Source organism: Trachurus trachurus (genome assembly GCF_905171665.1).
Source record: "Trachurus trachurus genome assembly, chromosome: 5".
Classification (NCBI taxonomy): Eukaryota; Metazoa; Chordata; class Actinopteri; order Carangiformes; family Carangidae; genus Trachurus; species Trachurus trachurus.
Genome location: NC_139896.1, coordinates 24,479,393 through 24,505,083, shown reverse-complemented (window position 1 = coordinate 24,505,083; position 25,691 = coordinate 24,479,393). Strand labels below are relative to the sequence as shown.

Genomic DNA, 25,691 nt, shown 5'->3' with positions numbered 1-25,691 from the left:
GCTCAGAAAAAATGGATTGGCCTTGTTGTAGTAGAAGCCCCCAGTGGCTCTGTTGATGTTTGTGGTAATGCATGAGATTTGCTGTGAGATGTTTGTTCTCGTCGTGAACCAGTGGATGTATGATGTGAGTTGAAAATTGGTGAATTACTGATATTGGATGAAATATCCCTTTAACTACAGCTGTTTTACAAATGCACTTAGGCTACTAGTTGTTATGTAGGTTAAGGTTTTGCATGTAAGAAATCAGATGTGACTGAGAAGCAATTAAACAGCTCCACCTCAAACATTAAAATACTGCTCACACATGAAGGCATCAGTGTTATTAATCCATTAACAAAATAGGCCTACATATGCTAATAAAACACTACTTCACTTGGACTCAAGTAGGATCTTAGTAGACATTGGTGGTCAAAGGTCAAGGTCATGCTGGCCAGAAAACGACAACAAATTGTTCATATAGTACAAGCCTCACAGAGGTGTAACCTGAAGCTGAGTGTCAGAGGCAGGTCACTGAGTCTGTATAGCATGACATCTGTTCATGTTCACTTGAACACATATAAAGATATTGTGTTTGAGTCACTCATCTGCTCTGCTCCCTCAGACCGATACCTCACGATGTCCTGTCTCAGAGAGATTGAACATCCACACCACCTGCACCTCCTGCGCTGCAGCCGTCACCAGCAGCTGTCCCCACGGCTTCACTCATGTGGGCAGCACCAACTGCAGGTAGGCTACCTACCATCCAGTAGTTGAAAGTTAAAGCAGAAGTGAGTGATATATTTGTGTTAATATAAGTCTTAAATAGTTATATCTTCCGACAGCAATCACTTACATAGAGTGTTTGGACTGAAACACGGGTCTGTCAGTCACTCTGCTCTGCTCTGAGCCGAAGAGAAAACATTTATCGTATCCTACAGTTTTTATCCAATGAGGAGAGAGAATGGCATGCAGGGCTGTGTGTGCAGCCAAGGAACGCCGTGAATGTGGTGACGTAGCGACGAGGACTGTTATGGTGCGTTCAAGGAAACTCGTATTTTTCCGACCGTGAAGTGGTACCAGTTCGATCTGGTACGAGTTCACCGGTCGGAAGTTACGAGTGGCCGTTATAGTGACTTTCACCGGTAAAACAGGTCGGAAAAACACGAGTGGGTTGCCTGGAACGCTACAAAGTCGTAAGTTGTGACTTGAAGCTGTAATTTACGATTTCAAAAGCCTGCCTGGAACGCAGCATTACCGAAAACGACCGGATCACTCACTTCTGCTTTAAGTAAAGTGGGGGTGCCGAGTGGTGTGGTGGGTTGAGCGGGCCCCCCATATGCAGAGGCTGTAGTCCTCGCTGCAGTCGGCCCCCGGTTCGAATCCCCCCATCAGGCAGCCCTTCACTGCATGTCATTCCCCCTTTCTCTGCCTCCCCATTTCCTGTCTCTCTCAACTATGCCTTAAAGGGACAACGAGGAGTTTCTATTCGGTTATAAAAAAGTCTCACGTTAATGTGGATGAATCTCCGCTACCCACACTTGTTAATGGGCCCATTTTCGATAAATATATCGTTCTGTCTCTATCGTTATTTTGTTATTATTAGTGGTGGCGGAAATGCTGGTCGAGCCGACCAGCGTTTCCTTAATGAGAATAACGCAGCTGAATCGCCGTTTATGGTCGGAACTACGACAGTAACTGAACCTCTTTGAACCTCTGACTTTAATTATTGATGAATGAAAACATGAGTCCGTCTTGCGCCGGTCAAAGAATTTTACGGTGCGCGCGGAGGCTCATAAATGTAGTGTGAAAACGCTTCGCTTTTCCAAAACTCCTCGTTGTCCCTTTAAATAAAGGCAAAACATGCTCAAAAAATATACTTTAAAAAAAAAAGAAAGTTATTGATTTTTTAAAATACATTTTATTTTTAATCGAATTATTTGTACTTAAGTGTTTCCATATCATGTAACGAATAGAAGTACTCTTACTTCTTCACCTCATTTATTAGACACCAGTTACAGGTCACCTATGAAATTCAGACCTCCAACCTTCTCTCCTTGTGACCTTGGCAGCGGGATGTTGTTGGGGCCTCTTGGCTCATTTCAAAGTTGTTGAAAGATACACCAAAGACAGTTTCACACTAAATATTCTCACATGATTTCACATTCAAAAAATAAATTATTTAGAATTTGTATTTGCTCTTCTGTCCATGTATTGTATCTCATGAACCCTCAGATTATCTTGCCCCCCGGCCCCAACATATCCACAGTTAATCAAAGCAATGCATGCTTCTCTTCTCTTAATAAATACAGAAAGTTGAATTTCATGAGTGTAGTAGTAGGAATATTAGTATTAATAGTAATAGTATGTGTGGTGTGATTGAAGCAGCTTCTTCACCTCATGTTCGCTGTGTGATGCAGTTACGTGGTGCAGATCGGTGGCAGAGAGATGCAGCTGGATGGATGTCGGCACATCTGTATGAAGTCGTTCATGCAGCCACTGTGCTGCCCACAGTACTGGGGACCAGTGTGCCTCCGTAAGACACACACACACACACACACACACACACACACACACACACACACACACACACACACACACACACACACACACACTTGTGGCAGTTGTCACATTAATGGGACAAATCTGCTCTTCACCAGGAGACAGTGGAGATGGAGAAATCATGATTGATTTATAATATTTATGTCATATAGGCCTATATAATAATTTTTGTCACAAGAATATATCTGTCTGTAAATTTAATTTAATTTTAACATTACTGCTGGTGATTAATCTACAATTATATTTATTTAAATTTTCTATCGGTAATTCTTTTTTTAATATTATATTTTTGGACAAAAACAGTTCCTCTCAAATGGGAAGATGCAGAGAGTGCGCATTTGAAAAAACCCGCTAACCCACTGTGTTTTTCCTGGAAAACAAGAACAGATTCTGACTGGACTTTCATTACCCTGTACTCAGTCCGCCGTACTGTGTTTTGGTGACTGATAAGCCTGCACTCACTTTAAGTCAAACTGCTCATGTCTGGATGGTATTTTATTTGATCACCTCTAATATACAATAACACTGTTTTTTTTCTTACTGCACTGGTGTTTTCTGTCTGAACGTGTTTCTGTTTTGGTCCCATCGACACCTGAGAACAGAGGCCACATGGTTTTTGGAGCGTGTTGGTTCACATACGTGTGGTCAGATTTGAGTGTGTGTTAAGAAGTAGCCTACAGTCTCCTCCAGCTGTCCCTGCAGTGTATCAACCACGCAACACAGGCGTTATTATTGGCCTGTTTATTTCAGACACTAACAGTCATACATTTCCATTCACACAGGAACACCTTTCAGAGACCCTGGGTTTTTGTTGTTGCTAGGCGACCATGTTATCTGCTAGCAATCAGCTGTCAGACAGCGGGCTCTTCATCGTCAACCAGAGATTTATGACAAGACAGAAGAAATAAATATATCGTCAGAGGCAGAGCGGAGCTGGTTTTATAGGCTGAGACAGCTGTCAGTCAACCAATCACCTTGCTGCAGATACAGTCCCTTATAACAGTGGAAGCTAAATATCTATCTATATAATATATAAATGAGCTAGAGTTGTTTAGATCAGCAATTCCCAGAATTAATTAATCATTGTTCAATTTGATAGATTCATCAATAATAATAAAAATGTTAATATGCTGTATACTGCATTTTGATAATGATTAATTGGTATTGTATAGTCATGTTTCAAGCAAAGACAATAAGAATAGAAATTCAAATTTAAAAAAATGTGGAATTGTATTTGGGTTCTGCACTGTTGGTTTAACAAAACAACAAATTTGAAGATGCCAACACAGATTCTTTGTCTCCTTTGGGGTCACCATACTTTTGATATTTCATGCAGTAAACAATTCGAAAATAAATATCAGATCAATAAGTTGTAGCCCTGAAACATAAAAGATTACCCAACTTAAAAACTCAAGTTCACATCAAATTGATATTTGAATATAAAATAATGTCATATTTCACAATTAGATGGCAAGTTACATTTTCCACTCAAACAAATGAAAAATGGCACATACACTGTACAGTGTGTGTTTACTCTTTTATTGTTAATGTGTAAAAAGCTGATTGGTCAAGCACTCCGTTGTGCTGCAGTTCATCAGATGTTCATCTCATGGTAAAGATAACATGTCTTGGACAGAGTGAAACAGATTAAGATCACGATTTTATCAGATCATCTCATGACAAGAACATGCAACGTTTCTAGTGTGTAAGCGCCTTTAACAGGAGCTGGAATGTCACAGACTTAATCACCTGTCTCTCCATCTTTCTGTCCACCTGTCTGCCTGTCCGTCCCGCAGCCTGTCCCAGCTGGTCAGGGAAGACCTGCAACTTTCATGGAGCCTGTATGGACGGAGACCTCGGCAACGGGACCTGCGTCTGTGATGTTAGTTTCCTGTCTGTCTGTCTGTCTGTGACTGCTTTACCTGTTTGTCAATGAGTTAACAGATCAGTGTTGTTTATGGAGTAGTTCCCTGAGCCAGGTATTGACTCCCACAACATTTAGATCCCTATCTGAGAGATTTGACCACTGATCAGATCTTCTTTTGTGTGTTTGGATGGAGAGATACTGGGAAATATACACAGTTTAAATATTTTAGTTAGTTTGGCATCATTGCAAAATTGGACTTATAAGAAAACAACATTATCTTTTTAGGATGGTTTTGCCGGCTTTGCCTGTCAGGAGTGTAGGAATCCGAATGCTTTTGGAGAAAGGTGTGATAAAGGTAGGTGCCCCAACATAATGACCTCTGACCCCCATGGTATAACATGGAGTCATGTCTCCAGTCAAAGTAGAAGAAAAAAAAAGCAGATTGAAAGATTATTTTTAGTATCTGTGAAAATGTCCTGTAATTGTTTGATAATCTCTTCCTGCTCTCTGTCTGCCAGAGTGTGACTGTGTGTATGGAGTGTGTAATAAAGGTCCAGAGGGCGATGGACAGTGTTTGTGTCAACCGCCGTACACTGGAAAGCGCTGTGAACAAGGTGAGACCATTGTACTGTACATTACATAAACCATATTGGGCCCTATCACACCGTGGCGCTGCAGGGGTTGGAGTACTGGGTTAATGATGCCATAATGTTGCAAATAATATATGTGGATGTGCACAGAATGGGCTGGTAGAATTAGCCAAAGTATGAGAACAGCTGTATTGTTAATTCCACAGCCACATTGAAAATAAATCAAATTTACTCATCTCAATCAAAGAGCAATTCATCATTTCCAGCCTTGAGTTGAGTCTGCAGAGTTTTAAGGGGTATGCAGCCTTAAAACTCTGCAGACTCAACTCAAGGCTGGAAATGATGAATTCAACCTCCACCAACCACACGGTTGCATGAAACTGGGAACAAGTAAAAATGAATATATGACATCCCCAACGAAACTGACTGGACTGTGGGAGCCAGACTGTCAGAGGACACAAGATTTGAGCGAGTCAAATCAAAGTGCAACAGTCAAGGGAAGGGGACCATGATAGAGGGGACATACAATTTGTCAGCCTTGTTATCTGAGTGTAAAAGTGACACACACTGAATTCATTTCTTTGCTACCTGCTGTCTAATTGCTTCTACAGTGAGTTGTTGTTGTGTTTGTGTCATTGGCAGTGAGCTCCAGGTGCAATACCTGCGGCCCCTACTCATACTGTAAAGGAGAGGGTGACGCCGCCGACTGCGAGTGTTTGCCCGGATACAGGAAGTCGCCGCAGGGCAAATGCGCAAGTAAATATACAGTCAACACTGATTTCTCTCTTTAATTTGAACTCACCTTTGCCTTTTCTTTTCTTTTTTTACATTTTGGTCTGTCAGTCCATTAGTCCAGCTTTATGCTAGTATTAGCTTAGCTTTCCTGTGAGAGCGATCCCAGGTCTTTGCTCTGTAAAGCCATGACTCATGAAATGCTGAAAACCTGTGTCTGCTACAGAAGTACGTGACTAGCAAGCACATTAGCAAACACTTAGCAAACACAGTTTCTAGAAAAACTGGAGGAAGTTTTGTGCACATCAGCTCTCATGTACAAGCTGATCTGCTACAGCACAGAGGGGGACAGAGACAGAGTGTCTGTTTTTCTGTATAGACACAGAACCAGAGTAGAAACATGTTTGACTAAAGACTGGGGCCACAACCGGTTCCTCCAGTCTCTGAGAAACTCTTGTCTCCTCCTTTGTCTTGAGAACTAGAGGCAGCGCTACAACACAAAGAGATAAGTCTTACAGAGTGGACTCAGTATTTTTCATTTTTACTGTATTTATTCTGTTTTTAAATTGCATTTTCACACATTTACTGTATGAATGAACAGCAGTTATGATGCAGATTGTTCTGTTTCTGCAGTAGTTTTCAAATTTTGTCAATTATTCTCTTGTTTTTTTGGTAAATTGTTCATTCTGCAAAGCTGCTCTGAGATAGGTCGTTAACCCAACCCTAACCCTTTTTGTACTGAGCATCTGCAAAAAAAGAAACAAAAATCATCCATTTACTAAACCCAACAAAAGAAAAATGAAGAGAGGTTCAAAAGAAACTACAGCACCAAAGTCAATTTACGATCAATACAATATTCTGTGTGTTGTAAAACCGTGGAGCTGCCTGACACACAAAAAGTGATTTAGATTCTGTTATTCCATCAGTTGTTGGTGTTTTATGGCATCGTGCTGTGTCTGTTGAAGACAACATGCGTCGGTGTTGTGGTAGATTTAGTAAATTGTGTTAGTGTATTATTTTTCGGGGTGATGTTACTGTACAGTTTTGAAAAACGGGTCATTGTGATTTATTTCACTGAAGTGAATTATGTTTTGACTCTGGACTGTTCACTCCCCTGTTCAGGTGTTTGTTCGGGCAGGGACTGTGACGTCAACGCTCAGTGCTCCACACAGGGGTCAAAGGTCACCTGTGTTTGTAAACCCGACTACGAAGGGGATGGAAAGATCTGTGTACCCATAAACCCTTGCACTGTCAACAACGGGGGGTGTCCCATCAACTCCACCATCTGTGTCTTTAGAGGAGCCAACAAGGTGAGCAGACCAGAACCAGGAGAATAATTATCAGCCAAATAAAACAAAACCCTGAGACTGTGTTTAACCCCACTGTCTCTCTCCCTGTCTCCCTGTCTCTCTGTCTGTCTGCCTGTCTCCGTCTCTCTCTGTCCCCTCCTCTCAGTCCAGCTGTGAGTGTTTGAAAGGGATGTCTCCTATAAGTCCTGAACTGGGCTGCCAGCTGGTTTCTGCTTGCTCAGCAGACACCTGTGACCCCACAGCTGTCTGTCAGACTGAGCTGGATGGACGACCAAGGTCAGACACACAAACATTTTGTCTTTTGCTTCATCTAGAGTTAGAGAGACCACTCTGACCACCATGAGACCACCACCACTAGTCTAGAACCAGGAGACCTAAAGCCACGTCTGTTGTTTTGGTTTTTTTCGTCTAGAGCTGTTTTCCCACTAAAATTAGCGGGTCGACGCAGGTTTTTTAAACGTGGGTCGATCCGCTAACAATCGGCATTTGGCTCCTTTCCCATTGACCAAAATGAGCCGAGTCTGACCTCCCGTCTGACAACCCCCCCCCCAAGGCCTCTTTATTTATGAAGTTATTTTAGTATTTTTGTGGGATTTTAGCCTTTAATTGACAGGACAGTTGAAATAAACAAAAACTGAGGCAACAGAGAGAGGAGAAATGGCGTGCAGCAAAGTTTCACCTAATATCCTGTTCCCCTGTAGAACTAAAACAAAAACTTGGTCTTTTCTCTCTGTCAGACACTGTTTATCTGTATGTCTTTAGCTCTCTGTGACTTTGTATACAGTATGTGTGTATTGTAGTATAATTAATTAGCCCAGCTCCCTCCGCCCTCTCTAAGGTGTGTGTGTGAGGCGGGTCAGATCGGTGATGGCCACCGTTGCTATGGTAACCTGATGGAGCAGCTTATGGAGCTTGGCAGGAGTGGAGAAAATCTGACCCACACCGTCACCCTGTTCGGTAAAACACACAATCTCATAGTAAAAACAGTTTGATTTACTGTAGTGCGCTTTGTAAAGAGTGTTAATTACTCTGTTGAATTAAAATCCAGTTTAATCATCAATTATCCTGCTTTGAAAAACACTTTTACTGTAAAGGTGAGACTGTAAATTAATTAAATAAAGAAGCAAAAACATGACTTCATCTTGATTCATGAATATAATAAATTAAAAGAGAAACGGCTTTTAACTGCATTTCTTAAGATGTGTTTACAGCTGACAGCAGAAACTGCGTTGAGCGCACATGACACTCTTACATATTCTGCACACTTCACAATGCTGTAAAATGTTGCCTGTGACCTTTGACCTTTTGGTGTCAACGTCTGTGTGTTTTTCAGAGAAAGGCTGCTCGCTGCTGCTGAGTCACAATGGACCTTTCACAGCTTTCATCCCCTTGCTGACAAGGCCTCTGACTGTATGTAGATACCCACATGTACACAGGTCACCTGTCTGTCTGCACCATTCACGTGCACCATATAGTTGTTATTATGTTTTATACACTGATTAGCATCAAAACAGTTGGTGCTATTGTCATGGATTGGTGTAAATCTTCTTAATTCTGATTTATAAGTAATTTGATTTAAAAAATAATTTGTTTGGTTTCAATTATTACTATGGCTGATCAGTGTATTTATTCATTTTGCATATAAATCATTAGTTTTACGACAGTTTAAGAGGAAGCGCATCTCAGTCTCCACCTTTTGTATGATGGAGTGACCAGACCACAGCCTGTGCTTGGTTTGTCTTTCTCTGCTTTGTATCTCTGACAGTAAAGAGATACTCTGCCAATTTATATCCAATCTATTGTTTATGGCCAGAGGACCCCCACCGCCGTCCCCCCACCCAACCCCCCTCTCTCTAATTGAGGTCGGTCTGGAAACACAGACAACTAATGACAGATGGTCATAACAAACTACAAACTAGAACAAACCAGAGAGTCAGGCCTCTGGGCACACACACACACACACACACACACACACACACACACACACACACACTGCAAAATCCAATGTAACCATAGAAACCTTAGCTGATGATTTTAGATTTTGTTTATTTGAATGAAGAATATAAAAAGGTATTCAGAAGAATTTCAAATGGTAAAACACCATCAGCAACCTATGAAGAAAAACGTCTAAATGAACTATGACCCCTTAAAGATCATTTTATCTTCTCACCTTATTTAATTTACATTTATTGCCTACAATAATACCCATGATCTGAGGCCATCTTTCTTTTGTTTTTGCAACACCAGATCATCTTTTAATATAATGATGCCTCTGACAGGTTTATAGATATAACCGGTGAAATCAGGATGCAAATGTGAAATGTGCTTTTTGTTTGCCCAGCATCCATGCACACCACCTCCCTGAAGCTTTTGTGTGGTAGAAGCACACACAAGCCAAAACATTAAGACCACGCCTGGCGAGTAAGCTGCTGGTCCTCCGAGTCCGAATGCAGCCAGAGCAGCGCTGACCCTCTGAGGCATGGACTGGGTGACCTTTGAACATGCCCTGTAGGTCCAGGCACCGAAATATTAGCAGAAAATCATTTAACTCATAAATTGAAACATTGCGCTTTCCCGGACCCCTGTCACTAGTTCATGGTCTGTCCATCCTCAGATCCCTGTCAGCGGGTACACAGGTCTTCACATTTCTCAGATGCTCTGACCTGTTCAGCTGGCCACAGCAATAAGGCCTTTTCCTTTTCAAAGTCGCTCAGGTCTTAACACCCACATCTTTCTCCAGCTTTCAATATGTTGTTGACCATGAAAACTCTGCCTGAGAAAACAATCCAGTAGCAGTAGGTTTATTTTCCACCACATGTAACTGTGACAGTTATAATAAACAAGGCTGCACTTTCACTTTGTGTTGGCGCAGTTTTGTTTGTTGGACGACTGTCATTCACAGAGTGCAGCTTGGTTTTACATTCCTGAGGAGAGACAGTGATAGAGAAGATGTCCTTGAGGATTCAGGGCTAACTATGTACAGTATAAGAGAGACTCAGAACTCACGACTCACCTCTGATGGCCTGTTTTCACTAATTGCCAGGAAAAAAAATATTAATAAATAAGTTCCACATTATTGATCTGCTCACTTACGTGTTTCTACAGGGTGTTAATGAGGAGCAGATGTGTAAAAATCACCTGATCCTGGGTCAGCACCTCTCCAAAGACCTGGCCGGACGCGACTTTACCATGGACGGAGGAGCCAGGATGAGGGGCAAAGACAACAAGGTAATACCAAGAAATTATCCATGTATCCAGGGCAACGGCTGGTTGTGTCTGTTTTCTCTCACTATTCTCCATAAGGTCCAGATTTCTTAAACTAAGGTTATTTTAAAAAGTGAAAAGTTTAGATTTTTCTCTTGCCAACCTGAGGTTTAAAAGGAAAAAAAAAAAAAAAGTTAACCATTAACACAGGCAAACAACAAGTGTTGTTTTGACATTTTATTTTTTATTGGGTGTACAATCACAAATGATTGAAAAGAAAAATTATTGACTGATGACTGACAAATGATTGTTTTGTTGACATACTGTTAATATGGCTTAACACAATTTTTTAGTAGCACCACTGATCTTTCTAAAAAAAAGTTTTTTTAAAACATCTTGTTCCAAAACTATTTACACAAAAAAAAGAAAGTAAAGAATCTGTTAAATGTCATCACAGCTTTGTCACTAGATGTGTGGGTAGTCGGTGAAATTAATCAAATCTTATTAAATTGACACAGTATCTATGAGTTGTGTTATCAATGTTATTTCCATATACAGTCTACCTCAACAATGTTTTTTTTTTCACATCCAGCAAGCATTTTAAATTAAAATATATTTATTTATTAACAGATATTTTAATTTCTCACCAAATTAACTTTAAATAATTGGATTTGATGAGCAGATTGAAAGCTGGCTTTAGTTTAGCTTGTTCAGAATATAATATATTATATAATGAATATCACAATATATATAATATAATCATTGATTAATTGATTTCCAAATCCCGCATTGTCAATACTTATCTAATACAACTAAAAACAGTAGGTATTGTCATATTGCTCATCTCTATTATAAAGGCCTCTAGCTCTGCTTTTCCACTGTCACACAGACTTTCACTGGTAAAATCTTCAGTGGAAGGGGGTTCTCCGTGTAGATGTATGGAAACAGGGTGCCAGTGAAAGCGTGTGTGAAGGTGTGTATTTCTGTGCTAGTATCATGATCAGAGAACGACAACCTTCCTTTGTCAAAGTCCAGCTGAACTCTGATCCTCTGGAGCGTCTTCTTCAGTGGCAGGTCCTTCTCTGAGCATGAATTAGAGAACGCGGTGAGTTTGCTGTTGAAGAACATAATCCTCCACAATCCAGACTGTAACAGTTTGTCCTTCTCTGTGCTCTCTCCCAACATGCCCAGTTCCCAGTCCTTATTTTCTCCAATGTCAATGTCCCAACTGTGAGACCCTGAGTTAAAACCTTCAGAGCCAAGAACAGAGCAGGAGAATTTGGTTCTCTCTGGATTTCTTGGAAGCTGCTGTCGCTCTCCAGACCTCACACTGGTCAGATCATCAGACACAATGAGTTCTGGGTCGGAGGTGTTTGGGTCCAGAACCACAGGACTGTAGGAGACCAGGTCCTTCATCTTGTTCCAGATGTTGAAGGCCAGGTTGCCCAGATGTTTGGCCACATCTACCAGAGCTCCTGAGCCCAGCTGTGGATCATCCAGCAGGGGGCGCTGCTGGACTCTTTCCACTGCAGCTTTGTAGTTATTGAGGAACGAGACGTCTTCAGCTCTCAGCTCGTCCTCTGTGGCTCTGACTGTGTGAGACAGAGCTGCTATCTCTCTGCTCAGAGCCTCAGTCTTCTCCTTCATCACCCGACTCTTCTGCTGCTCTTCCTCCCTCAGAGCTTTGATCCTGGCCTCCTCTTCCTCCTCTAGAAACTGGTGAAGCTTCTTAAACTGCTCCTTAATCTGTCTCTCTGTGTGCTGGACCTGGACCTTGATGTGTTTGGCTGTTTGATCAAAGTTTCCTTTAACTTGTTCAAACAGCTTCAGTTTCTCTCGTAAAGGCTTCAGGGTTATCTGAAGCTCCTCTTTGTGATCCTGAGCAGCTTCATCGATGGGACTGAATCTGTGGTTCTTGTGTGTTTTTGAGTCTCGGCAGACGACGCACACCGGCTGCTGATGGTCCAGACAGAAGAGTTTGAGTTTCTCAGAGTGCAGACTGCAGACAGACTCTGATCCTGCTGAAGATATCTGATCCATCTGCTGTAAAAAGGTCTCACACAGGTTCTTTAATGCCAAGTTACGAGGGGGATCACTCCTTGAGGATCTCCTCATGCAGCATGGACACTCCCGACTTTTTTTCTCCCTCCACCATTCCTGCAGACAGTCTCTACAGAAGCTGTGGCTGCATGACAGAACAACAGGGTCTTTGAAGATATCTTGGCAGACTGGACAGGAGAGATCCTCATCCGATCTGCTGGACACTTTGTCTCTGCGTGAAGCTGAAAACATGGCTGTGAAGTCAGTCAGTCAAAGAAAATTACTTTCACTTTGAGTCGTTGATCTTCCAGCTGATGATGTGACGTCTGCAGCAGGTTGAAGTCCAATGTTCCAGCTCTTTAGTTTCTCCCCAAATTTCCTGCAGCTCCCTCTCTCAGTGAAGTTTTTTTGGTGTGATGAGGAAACTTATCGCCTGTCTCTCGATATGCGTGTTTGTGTGTGCTTCCTTGTATAAAAGGATATTTCCTGCTTGTTGAGTCATAAAGTGGGTGGAGCTTTTTTAAGGCATCTCTCCAGACTGCTCATGTTTATAACAGGTGTGTGTTGCAACAGCCTCACCAGAAAACACAACCTTGTATCTCAGTGAGTTATTATAAATATCTTGGGGAGTAAAAACAAAGTTAATGCAACTTTAAGGATAAATTAGAGTCAACTGTATTACAGCCATGTGTGTTACCTGTTTGTAATTGAGATATCATTCCTCTTGTCCACACTGGCTGTGAACTGGTGAAGTGATCCCATAGTTACGCTGTAAGAGATAATAGATGAAATCCCCAGTCTATCTCCTGAGTAAAAACAACTTAAAGCAGAAGTAAGTGATATATTTGTGTTAATATAAGTCTTAAATAGTTATATCTTCCGACAGCAATCACTTACATAGAGTGTTTGGTCTGAAACACGGGTCTCTCAGTCCCTCTGCTCTGCTCTGAGCCGAAGAGAAAACATTTATCGTATCCTACAGTTTTTATCCAATGAGGAGAGAGAACGGCATGCAGGGCTGTGTGTGCAGCCAAGGAACGCCGTGAATGTGGTGACGTAGCGACGAGGACTGTTATGGTGCGTTCAAGGAAACTCGTATTTTTCCGACCGTGAAGTGGTACCAGTTCGATCTGGTACGAGTTCACCGGTCGGAAGTTACGAGTGGCCGTTATAGTGACTTTCACCGGTAAAACAGGTCGGAAAAACACGAGTGGGTTGCCTGAAACGCTACAAAGTCGTAAGTTGTGACTTGAAGCTGTAATTTACGATTTCAAAAGCCTGCCTGGAACGCAGCATTAGCGAAAACGACCGGACCACTTACTTCTGCTTTAAGTAAGTAAAATATGGTTTCACCTTTTAAAGTTTTTCTCTTTTTAGTACAAACTCCATGTCTTTTCTCAGGATAAAATATTTTGCCCTTTGATGTTAAATACATCAACAGATTGATTTGATGTATTTAACTAATTCATCATTAACATAACATACAATAAGGGGAAATAAAAGTATCATTGTGCACAAATGTAGAAATTTGCATTTGACTTAGCGCACCAGTCAGAACACAATCATCCTCGCTGCAGTCGGCCCTGGTTCGAGTCCCGCATCGGGCGGCCCTTTACTACATGTCATTCCCCCTCCCTCTGCCTCTGGTGCTTCCCTGTTTCCTGTCTTTCTCAGCTATACCGTCAAAGGCAATAAAAGGCCTGAAAATGTACTTTAAAAAATTAATTAAATAGCCCAACATGCACAACAATGAACAATAACAATTATTCCAGTGTGAATCCAATAAGCATAATCAACTAACAGTTCCCACATCTTTAACAATCTCAATTCTCAAACACCACAGTTTACATGAACACACTGACAGTCCACTCTGCTGTTCCTCTTTCTCTTTTGTTGTTGTAGAAGTTCATCATGATGGACAGTCCCAGGAAAGCGTACACCATCCTCCAGGAAGACCTGCCAGCAGCCAACGGCATCATCCACATCATCGACAAGCCAATCACAAACATGATTACCATGAGGCCTGCTGCCGATGAACGGGTGAGTTAAAGGGTCACTTCACGAAGGCTACACCAAGGATCACTCAAAATGTCTCAGCAAAACAGTTAAAATGTATTTTTTTAGGAAATGTTCTCTGTTAGTTTTAGTGAGAACATTTCTGGTGCTCAGTACTTTTGACCAGTAAGAATGTATTAGTTTTGATTGATAGCAATTTAATTTTTATATCAGACTAAAATAGATGACTTCCTGCTATAACTTTATAACCTCAAGGGCCCTGATTTTACAGCAGCCTTGTGTCAGTGTGAGACAAATAGCTGCCTCTTGAACAAATCTGACCTCACAAGAAATATACATGTATTTGTCCCACTGACAAACACTGAAGTTGTTCATTTTCAGTTTCTATAACCTTTACATATCCTTTCATGAATCTTGTCCTAATGTAAATAAAGAAACAATAACAATAGTGTGTGGATAAACTAATACATTTCATATGCAACACAAAAATGACAGATTTCCATGTGTGTGACCAAGTGTTGAACCCCTGCTGACCCCTGGTTTATGTGAATGTCAGTAGATTATCCCTCTTATGTTTGTGTCCAGTTTGCTGATAAGACGATCGGAGAGATTCTGACTAAGGATGAAAAATACAACCGCTTCCTGTCTCTAGTTGATGTGAGTATTTTTTTCTTTATTCGTCAGACTTTTATCTTGAGAGTAAAGAAAATAAAAGAGTCCCGACTCCCAAGGCAATTTTCTAGGTTTTACTGCGCTTGTATTGTTGTTTTTCTGTAACACTCTGTTACAATTCAGAGGGAATTATTGTACTTTGCTTCACTTAATGTATCCTTGTGTGCTTGTAGAACTGTGGGGGGCCACCTCCTTTGAAGGGTCCGGGACCCCTGACTGTGTTCATCCCCACCAACCAAGCTGTGGACCGAGCCAGAGACGGCAGCATCCTCTACATGCTGAATGATGTAAGGACCTATGGAGAGGAGTCACGTCTGATTATCTCTGCAGATTTGTTTTTTTTTTGCAGTTAGAACAGATGTGGGAGGGGCTTTCAAGTAGAAATCTGCTGATATATTTTTTTATTTACACTCATTGAAAAACAAATCCACAGTGTGTTTTTCCCAGTCTCAATAATGTATTGGTTCCTATTCAAGATGTCGATGTTTAAAAAGCTGTGCAGGTATTAGGTTTTTTTTTTTATCATCAATGAAAGATAATGATTGGATTTGATTAGATTTTTTCTTAAATTATATTTTGCTTTTTTTCAAGGCCAAACATAAACTCCAGGAGCTCCTCAAACACCATGTTTTTTCCCAGGCTGCGGTAAGACACCTCAAAGAGACACCTCAAACCCAATCCAGATATCCATTATTCTTCCTTTCTTCCTGTTTCTTTCCTCTATTCTGCCTTTTAGACTTTTTTGCTCTGCGAGTGAAGAGGTGATACATATCGGATAAAAAGGCATTTCTGCCTTTCTATCCAATATGTATCACCTCTCTCCTAATGCCACTTATGTTACATCTTATTGCTATGTAAAGCTATTTCAATGCCCCTTGTGTATGAAATGTGCTTTCCAAATAAAGCTAACTTGCCACTTTCAGGACAAGTGGCAAGTAGTTAGTGCTTGGAAACTGTGACTGTTGATCTTTAAGGTTTCAAATAATGTTGTTTTTTTCTCTCTGTAGCTGTTTGCTGACGACGTGGCCACTCTTTCCAGGATTCCCACGATGGCCAATCAGATTGTCACTGTTACTGTATCTGAAAGTGTAGGTGTCTTTGATTGGTCCATCAGTTTCTGCCATAGTTTGTCTTGTTTATTGACCAGTTCACAATACTGGACTACAGCAGTTTCAATCGATAATACCTGCTTCCTCTTCCAGGGTGAGATCCTACTGGGGGAGAAGGGAGCCCGTCTGGTCACCACCAACATTAAGGCTTCCAACGGTATCATCCACATGATTGACGGGCTGCTGTACCCACCCTCCATCCTCCCCATCCTGCCTCATCGCTGTGACACCATTGAGAGCAAGATCACTGTGGTGAGATGAGGCAGCTGAGAGTCAAATCAAACTATGAACAAGCAGAAAAGTACAGACTGTGAGTGTTGCTGATGTGTGTTTTCTAGGGTCCGTGTGTTCACTGCAGTTACCTCTATGATACAGAGTGTCCAGAAGGCAGCACTGAAATGGTAAATACACCACTGTTACTGCAACATCTCTAGACTCATGAATTTCCTTTGAAGTTTATGTGAATGGATTAATAAAAACCACTCAGAGGTATGTATTAAATAGACACAATGATACTGCTGTTAATTGACTATTAATTCTTATTGTATAAATATATTATATTACATATATATATTTGAGAGCAAACTGACATATAACAAACAGGCAGGGATTATACAGTGGTTAATTCTCTTGTTTATGTTAAGTATAGCATATAACAGATATGAATCACTAACATGTAGCTGTTTTGACAGTACAATTGTATTGGTTAAAAAAAAAACCTCTCTTTGAAAAATATTACAGTTACCAGATCCGTGTTCCAGAAATCTTTCTTCAAAACTTTGCTTGAATTATGTTTTTTACTTTCTTCCCCCACCTCTGGTTGGCAACAAAGACAAGTGCAGGAAGCCAATAAATCCCCATGTTTGTTTCCTCAGGACCGTCATCAGACCGGCTGTGATTACGTCACGTCTCCCCTGAATCCAACTCTAAGTAAAGGCTGCGCCAAATACTGCAACACCACCACACAGGTGAGAGTGGAAACGCTGATACCTGCACCAGCAGCTTAATGTTCAACCCCACACACCCTCCCCTCGGCTAAAGGTTCCTGTAATTGAGACGGTGTTTACTGTGCTGACTGTGTGAGATCATTTGAACCATCGTTGTTGTGTTATTGCCAAGGTTTTCTGACCATCAAAGTGAAATCACTGCAGACACTTGTTTTAATTTTCTGTTCCTCTCCTGTTCCCCAGTTTGTTGTTAAATGATAGTCAAATGTGATTCTTGTTTGTTTATTCACACAGAAACAGAAATACAATTAATGCACTTCCACATGCACCACCCATCTGTCCTACTCCCTCAAAAACTGCATACACACATCTTTGGTTTTGTTTTGGGCAGGTAGCAGAGTGCTGTGCTGGTTTCTACGGTCCGGACTGTAAACCCTGTATTGGAGGATTCCAGAATCCCTGCTACGATAAAGGAAAGGTGAGCAACAAACAATCAGCTGTCACAGGACCCTTGTCTCTTAAATCATGTTTATTTGAGTTTTGTTTTTTTTTCCTCACTACATGCAGTGCTTTGATGGCATCAATGGCAACGGCTCATGCAGCTGTCAGTCAGGCTTCAAAGGTGTCGCCTGCCACATCTGCTCCGATCCAGCAAAGCATGGAGAGCAGTGTGACGAAGGTAACAGCTCCTCCTAGTTTACACTTACAGAACGACTGTACACCTGTGAACACACCCCCTCACGTGTTTAGACAACACAAGGGGTCAATTCACACTTTTATTACCGTTGCACGCGTCAATGTCCATATAAAGTCCATCCGTATTAAGATACTGTCAATGACAGGTCGACACTTTTATGGGTCTCTGTCGGCCAGATCACAAATAACAAACCTATCTTCTACTTATACTTATACTTTATTCGTCCTAGAAGGGAAATTTGTTTCCACTTGACTGTACATAATGGACATTATACAGATAGACACACAGATCAGCAACACAGGACATCACACAATTTGCACACAAAAATATCACATACACAATCATTAAAGCAGATAAGCGGAATGTTTGTGTTAATATAAGTCTTAAATAGTTATATCTTCCGACGGGAATCACTTATATAGAGTGTTTGGTCCGAAACACGGGTCTGTCGGTCACTCTGCTCTGCTGTAAGCCGAGGAGAAAACTTTCCTTGTATCCTACAACCTTTATCCAATGAGGAGAGAGAACGGCATAAAGGGGCGGTCCTCTCTGTGTGTGCAGCCAAGGGATATGCGTGAATGTGGTGACATAGGGACGAGGGCGGGGACTGCTAACTCCATCGGCTGACAAGAAGTTAGCCAAAACGACCGAATCGCTTACTTCTGCTTTAACTGTGGCGGATATGGTGACAGACAGGAAAGAGGAGAGGAATGTCAGCGGGGTCTGTTGTTTAGGGTGGCTATGGCTGCAGGGATTAAGCTCTTTCCCATGCGAGCTTTCCTAAATCTGAGTGTCCGATATCTGTGACCTGAAGGTAGTGGGATGAGGTATTGGTTGAGTGGGTGTCCTATTCTATGGAAATAGAGCTGTCTTTGTCTTTGTCTTCTCGAGCTACATGCAAATCAGAGTCCGCTCTACTGCAGTCCAGAAGGAGCTGGTAATGCACCAGAATAAATATGGTAACTGAGAAAAACACTGCAAACAGAATATATTCAGTGTCTTAGCGGTTTAGCTACAGCAGCAGTGGTCCAAAATAACCTGACACAAACACATGAATGAGTTGTGTTTACAAACTATGAGTGAGAAAGTTTCATCACCTTCACACACACAGATGAATGCTCTTGCAGATCAGATAAACATTACAGCAGCAACTGTGTATTTGAAGGCGTGATAGTTTCCTTTGTTGCTTACATCAGACAGAAAACAAAGGCTAATGTGATGTGTAACTTTTGCTGCTCTTACCACAAAGACAGAGGAGTGTGTATATTTCTACACACTGCATCATGCTGATGGGGACATAAATAAATGTCACAACCAGACTTCCCAGCAGTGCATCCAGTTGTTCTTGAGATGTTTTATTCAAAACCAAGAAACTCAACCTCATAGCGGTGCCAGAAGAAACATCAGGGAAACACTAGGCAACAACAAAAGTGACAGATGAAAATAGAATAATAAAACTATAAGTAAAGGGGAAAAAAAGTAATAAAGTAGATCAACAGATATAAAGCAGTCACACCGCATCCTCACCAAAGATAATGTCCTCTGGGTAAGGGGATTGTCTTACCCCCTTATTCTGGATGAGTCCTGTTTAAGTGAACTTGTAACTTCGCACAAACAGTTGTGTAGCCTATTGTACATGTATAATTGTTAATATGTCCACTACATCATTAACATTACATATATACAGATTTATATAAGGACTAAATTATGTATTTTGTTGTTTCTCCAATGTGACTGACAAGAAACTCACGGTGTGTGTGTGTGTGTGTGTGTGTGTGTGTGTGTGTGTGTGTCTTCAGAGTGTCAGTGTCTCCACGGTATGTGTGATAACCGTCCTGGCACCCGTGGTGTGTGTCGGAGGGGATCTTGTTTGGAGGGTTACTCTGGAGAAAACTGTGACAAGACGGCAACTCCCTGCAACTCTGACGGACTGCAGGAACACTGTCACATCAACGCCTACTGTACACACACAGGACTGCATTACACGTAAGACACTACTAGTACTACTACGACTACCAATGTGTGAGGGTGTGCATTAAATTTAGTCACACTTTCTCATTTTATAATTGTTAGTTTTAGTGTTCTTTGTTAGCACAAGTTATTTTTTCTTTTGTACTTTGCCAGATGTCAGTTTGATGTGATAACACGACACAAATGTCAGATATTAATAGTGCATAAACTTTAACATTCAGGAGCATCTCAAGGAAGATTTAGATGTTTGGGAGCTGATATTAACTCTGTACTCATTCTTACTGAAACCCATGTTTTTAGAGAAATGTATATAATGAAGTGTCTGGATGGGTAGAAAGACTGTAATGGGGACAAAGCGCACACCTATGTCCTGATGCAGCTACTACTGCTAGTGAACATCACTAGTATGCTGATTAACTCATCATCAGGGATATGACCTGCTGCGCATGTCACCACCTTATTCTGAATATTCCCTAAACCAGATTATGGGCCTCAATCAGAATCTGATGTGCATGTAATTGTATTCATTGATAGACAGAGTCAGAGTGAACAATCTTGTCACAATCAACAGAGGAAGAAAGTGCAGGACACTCAGTAAAGGTTAAAGGAGAATTCCGGTCATGTTCATTTTTTCAACCACAACAAACATTCAAAAGACAATCAAATATCTATGGTACATGACTTGAATCCTTATGACACACCACTGAACTCATATAGTGTACACAGTATAAACTTTGTGTTTTTGCATGTTATCAGGGCTTTGATGTTATCACTCACCTCAGATAGCAGAACTCTGAAACATCCTGGAAAGACATTACTATCCGATCACAGAGCGCCTGCTCTCCCCGCCACAGAAACAAACACTTTTTCTTTGTTGTGATGATTTCTTTAAAAAGAAAGAAAAAGGCTCGCACACCGCAGGGCTCCTAAATGCAGTCCATTTATTATCAGGAACAGTGTAACGTTTCGAGCAAAAGCTCTTCGTCAGATGATTTCTTTACAAAAATAAACGGTCGAGCAGTGCAGTGGTAATGTCTATAATATCTCCGACTGTTAATTTTTGTAAAGAAACAACAAGGAAAAAGTGTTTGTTTCTGTGGCAGGGAGAGCAGGTGCTCTGCGATCGGATAGTAATGTCTTTCCAGGATGTTTCAGAGTTCGGCTGTCTGAGGTGAGTGACTACATGCAAAAACACAAAGTTTATACTGTTTATACTGTACACTATATGAGTTCAGTGGTGTCTCGTAAGGATTCGAGTCATGTACCATAGATATTTGATTGTTTTTTTGAGTGTTTGTTGTGGTTGAAAGAATTACCCCCATAGGTTAGCGTTGTCGCTATCCCTAGCGCCGTCTAGCCATGGTGTAACTCCGGTTTGCCTGCATCAGTTTTAGTCGTGTTTTTTGCTCCCCCCAACACTGGGTGACCATCAGGACAACGATTTAGGGGTCAAAAATGACCAGAATAGAATGAGTTTGTTTTTCTGAAAGGGGAGCGAAACTGGAAACTGGGTAGCAGACTGAGATCAGGTGGCGTGGAGAGTGAGGAGCCCGGTCTGTGTTTGTTGGCTGGGGAATGAAGGCTGGAAACTGGCAAGAGGAGTGTAGAGTACAGTGCAGGGCCCGATGAGCCGGTGAACAGCAGGAGTGCTGGCTGATTGGAAATCAAGTGGCTGAGAGAGAAAAAGGGAGGGTGAGGGAGTGCCACACACACACACACACACACACACATGGTGAGAGAGAAAACCAGCAGAGATAGAGGGGAAAACACTGGAGTCATTGCCCACACTGTGATAGCTGCATGGATTTCCATGACATTTGGAAGACAGAGTGATCCCAGAGAATAAGTTTCAAAGACTTTGTGATGTTTCATCGAGTCCTAGCATGAAGCCAGTGTTTCTGTTCATCCTTCGTTTTATGACTAAATACCTGCAGAACTGTGACAGCGCTCCCTTCAGCCTCAGCTCCTCTCAGTGCCAACACAGTAAACTAAGATAATAAACTTCACACCTGCCAAACACCAGCATTACTGCTGTCATGATGTTAGGATTTAGATCACAGCGCCACTGTGGATAAGAACTGAGATGTTTACATCCATGACGCGACTGTGGGGCTGTTGGCTCGGACAGGACCTGTTGCCAACAGAGTGGGCGACAGTGGCAGTGAAGGCAGGAACATCCTCAGCATCACATTAATCATGTGATCAATCATCCACTGATCCATCCATCCTTTGTCATCCGTGGAGATGATTCAAAGGAGCGTTCAGTAATTCTTCTGTCAGTCCTCTGTTACCTGAGCAGCTGCTGACTTTGGTGTGTGTGTCTGTGTGTGTGTTGTTCCAGGTGTGTGTGTAGAGACGGATACGACGGTGACGGCCACTCCTGTTCTCCCATCAACCCCTGCCAGCAGAGCACTCGAGGACACTGTGACATGAACGTAAGACTTACTGCATAATTATGTGTGAATGATGAAGGAAATAAAACCTCCCCAGAGTTGTTGATATTTTAAAAGCCCCTCGACCAATATCTCAACAAAATAATAAAACAATACTGAGTCAGCACTAATCGTTTCACCATTAATCAATAAAGGAAAACATATTGAAATCAAAGATGAATGACATAATTTAAACATTGAACATCAGACTTTAAAACAAAATGTGTTGAATTGAGCGATTGTTTGCATAATGATGACAGGAATTATCAGATAGAAAAAGCAACAAGATGGCGTTTTCCATTTATCAAATATTTTATCATGCTGCTGAATAACACAGTGCATAACAGCAAGAGGTATAGATAAAACTGGTGCTCTCTCAATACTGAAAATACAATTTTGTGGTGATTTGATCTATTTGATCTTAGTAATTTTATGATAAATCTCCGAAGGAAAGGTTGAATTTACATGCAAACATGTGAATAAATAAAGATACAAGGCTCTGCCCTGCTCTCCAAAACCCAGGCCCACTACCTCCCCTTCAGCTGAAGGAAAAATGACGTAACCCTCCTTCTTTTCTGACCTTTCAGAGAGTGAAAACTGATTCAAGTCGGCCTTCATAACAGAGCTACCTCTCCCTCCTGGACCCCTCCCTCCTTTATGTCTCAACAGGCAGAGTGTGTGTATGTTGGTCCTGGTAACGCGTCGTGTGTCTGCAACGAGGGTTGGACAGGTGACGGCAAAGTGTGTGTGGAGATCAACAACTGTCAGCTGGAGAGTCGAGGGGGCTGCAGCGTCAACGCCAACTGTAACCACCTGGGACCTGGACAGGTGTGAAGAAAAAAGATGTTATTAACAGTTCCTAATGCAGTTTACACGTTCTCTCTTTCTTATGTTCTCATGTTTCCTCTGTTCCCTCCTTTCATTTGTAAAAGGGCAGCTCCTCCATAGATTTTACTGATTACCTTTAATGCATTTCATGGTTCAGCTCCCACTTATTTTGTCGAGTTATTGCTCCGTTACAAACCAGAGCGCAGCCTCAGATCCCCAGGTAGCTCTCTCTCTGCCCATTCAAGTTCCAGCTCAGGACTAATGGAGACCAGGCGTTAGCTGTCAGGGCCCATCAGCTCTGGATATCCTAAAGAACTGAGACTAGAGAAACAACAGTGACATCCTTTAAGTCACTCCTCCAAACTAATTTGAAGCATCTTCTGTTGTCTCTCACTGTTTGTGTGACTGCAGAGCGACTGTGTCTGTAAAACAGGTTACATGGGGAATGGGATCGTGTGTGACCTCGTCAACCCCTGCAGCAAAAAGAACGGGGGCTGCCATAACCTGGTACACACACACACACACACACACACACACACACACACACATACACACACATACAGCAATGTCTGCTTCTTCCTGTGTGGAGTTCAAGGACACACTTTGGTACAAAATAGTTCTCAACTCGTAACACTATTGTCTGGCAAGTTTCAAGAAAATACATTTTGCTGCTGGGTTATTCTAAATGTCAAATACCCTCAGATGTCTCTTGCTGAGATTAAAGTTATAATTCTACATCCGAAGAATTTGATGTGCAATATTAATGCAATAATATTTATTTTGTCTTAATGAGAAGCATTCATAAAATGAAAAAAGAGAGGATATTAATTGTTTTTGATTGTGACAATCTACTCTCTCAGGCCAAGTGTGAGGTGAAGGAATCAGGAACTCACACCTGCACCTGTCCTGATGGTTTTGCTGGAGACGGAACCCTCTGCTATGGATCACTACAAGACGTAAGTACATGGATGAACGTCCCAAAGGTTTTTTGTTCCTGTTCTCAGTCTTGGAGAAAATTGACACAAGGTGATCTCCTCTGCTGGAGGGAGTCATCTCACTCTGTCGTCAGTGTAAGTTGTGTAAATTGTCAAAACTACAAAACCGCTCACAATTCTTCAGTGTTACAGAGTGAAAGATCTTTTGCTGAACACAGACTCAGACTTGAAAAGACAGTTACTCACTGGAAAAATGTTAATTCGTGACATGGTGTGGTGAAGTGCTGGTATTACAAACCAGATTCATCTAGAATTCTAATAAGTGTGTGTGTGTGTGTGTGTGTGTGTGTGTGTGTGTGTGTGTGTGTGTGTGTGTGTGTGTGTGTGTGTGTGTGTGTGTGTGTGTGTGTGTGTGTGTGTGTGTGTGTGTGTGTGTGTGTGTGTGTGTGTGTGTGTGTGTAGGAGTTGGACATGAACCTGAAGTTGTACAGTTTCTACCGTCTGACTCAGGTATGTACAGTTAAACACATAAAGTTAAAGTTATCTGGTCTAACTTGAGTTGAACCAGTGGTCTCTGTAAGTGTTGAGGAAACACACTGAGTTGTGTGCATGTGTGTGTGCATGTGTGCGTGTGTGTGCTCAGAAGTACAGTCATTTCTCTGAGGACCTGAGTGGGAACCTCACCTTGCTGGTTCCGAGCAGAGAAGCTCTGAAGAACATGAGTGTGGAGCAGGACTTGTTCTGGACCAACCGACACAACCTGCCTCACTTCCTGCGGTCAGTGGCCTCACACACTGAACAGACATGTATAAAACACACACTTACAAGACTGCTGTATTTATACTTTGAGGTTATAGGTCAGAGTGTGCGTCAAACAGACGGTGTGTTTAGCACAAAGAATGAAAGCCACGGGAAACTGAGGTCAAATATGTCATCTGACATCTGTTGTTTTACTGTCAGCTAAAATAAGTTTATACCCCATCATCATCTCAGAGAGCCACACCGGTGTCAGTGAACTTGTTTTGTAGCCACAGATGTTTTCAAAGATTTCCTCCAGGCCAGCACCAACTTGATGAGACAGCTATTTCATAACCAAATAATGCATTAAACCCGCTGCTTGGAGGCTGCTACAGAGACATGAGATACTGCCATAGTGTAACGTTCATGTTTCAAAGGAGTAACATGTAAACGTCATTCAGTGGCTTCTCACACATGGGTTCAAAATATCTGTAGGTGTTTTGCATCAACTTTGACAAACATGAGAAACAGTTATGAATAATTTGCTGTCATGTTGGTGCTGGTTTTGGTGTTTTCTGGAGATTTGTTTACAGCGTGAATTAAAGTAATAAGATATAGATTATAGCTGCTGCGCAGCGATGGGTCGGGTCCGGGCTACTTTTGGGCAAATTTAGGCAATTCTGAGCAACAAACAGGAGAATAGGAAGACAAGACAGTTGACCTTATAATGTTCAATTTGCATCAGTTGAGGATTGAACCCACAACCTCGGGAACCAAAGACCATTGTCTATCGCACTGAGGTAATTGACAAGTGGCAGATCAGCAGTGGCTTCACAAATTGAGTAAGCCATTCACTGTCGTGTAGGCAGAAAAAGAAAAATCAGTTTTTGAGGTAAAATAATGATATTTGTCAAACATCTACTATGAGTCTAAGATGTTAGGAGCCTTCGCGCATGGACCAGTCCAAGCTATTTGTTTCTTTTTTTAATTTAGAGGCTTGCTGTGATGCCACCATTAGGACAATTGTCTTGTGTTTCATATTGAGGTCAACTGACATTTTGATCT

General features: G+C 41.7%; 2 protein-coding genes across 2 annotated transcripts in view; one reads left to right on the top strand and one right to left on the bottom strand.

Annotated features, from left to right (window-relative positions):
* stab1 (stabilin 1) overlaps positions 1 to 25,691 on the top strand; it is a 70,882-nt gene that overhangs the window by 2,431 nt on the left and 42,760 nt on the right. The window contains exons 2-29 of the mRNA XM_083971354.1: positions 602 to 726; positions 2,397 to 2,512; positions 4,335 to 4,420; positions 4,691 to 4,760; positions 4,924 to 5,019; positions 5,638 to 5,751; positions 6,850 to 7,037; positions 7,183 to 7,313; positions 7,876 to 7,994; positions 8,371 to 8,447; positions 10,143 to 10,265; positions 14,184 to 14,321; positions 14,883 to 14,954; positions 15,143 to 15,256; positions 15,561 to 15,614; positions 15,977 to 16,057; positions 16,172 to 16,330; positions 16,417 to 16,479; positions 16,954 to 17,046; positions 17,417 to 17,503; positions 17,593 to 17,704; positions 19,522 to 19,708; positions 22,035 to 22,128; positions 22,795 to 22,953; positions 23,365 to 23,460; positions 23,814 to 23,909; positions 24,351 to 24,398; positions 24,532 to 24,665. Coding sequence (XP_083827480.1) covers positions 602 to 726; positions 2,397 to 2,512; positions 4,335 to 4,420; positions 4,691 to 4,760; positions 4,924 to 5,019; positions 5,638 to 5,751; positions 6,850 to 7,037; positions 7,183 to 7,313; positions 7,876 to 7,994; positions 8,371 to 8,447; positions 10,143 to 10,265; positions 14,184 to 14,321; positions 14,883 to 14,954; positions 15,143 to 15,256; positions 15,561 to 15,614; positions 15,977 to 16,057; positions 16,172 to 16,330; positions 16,417 to 16,479; positions 16,954 to 17,046; positions 17,417 to 17,503; positions 17,593 to 17,704; positions 19,522 to 19,708; positions 22,035 to 22,128; positions 22,795 to 22,953; positions 23,365 to 23,460; positions 23,814 to 23,909; positions 24,351 to 24,398; positions 24,532 to 24,665 — 3,032 coding nt within the window. The remainder of the gene's footprint in view (positions 1 to 601; positions 727 to 2,396; positions 2,513 to 4,334; positions 4,421 to 4,690; positions 4,761 to 4,923; positions 5,020 to 5,637; positions 5,752 to 6,849; positions 7,038 to 7,182; positions 7,314 to 7,875; positions 7,995 to 8,370; positions 8,448 to 10,142; positions 10,266 to 14,183; positions 14,322 to 14,882; positions 14,955 to 15,142; positions 15,257 to 15,560; positions 15,615 to 15,976; positions 16,058 to 16,171; positions 16,331 to 16,416; positions 16,480 to 16,953; positions 17,047 to 17,416; positions 17,504 to 17,592; positions 17,705 to 19,521; positions 19,709 to 22,034; positions 22,129 to 22,794; positions 22,954 to 23,364; positions 23,461 to 23,813; positions 23,910 to 24,350; positions 24,399 to 24,531; positions 24,666 to 25,691) is intronic.
* Positions 11,103 to 12,533, bottom strand: LOC310985557 (E3 ubiquitin-protein ligase TRIM35-like; the record flags this gene model as incomplete). Its single annotated transcript, XM_083971172.1, has 1 exon — positions 11,103 to 12,533. The coding sequence occupies one exon, from the start codon at positions 12,531 to 12,533 to the stop codon at positions 11,103 to 11,105; it is 1,431 nt and encodes a 476-aa protein (XP_083827298.1).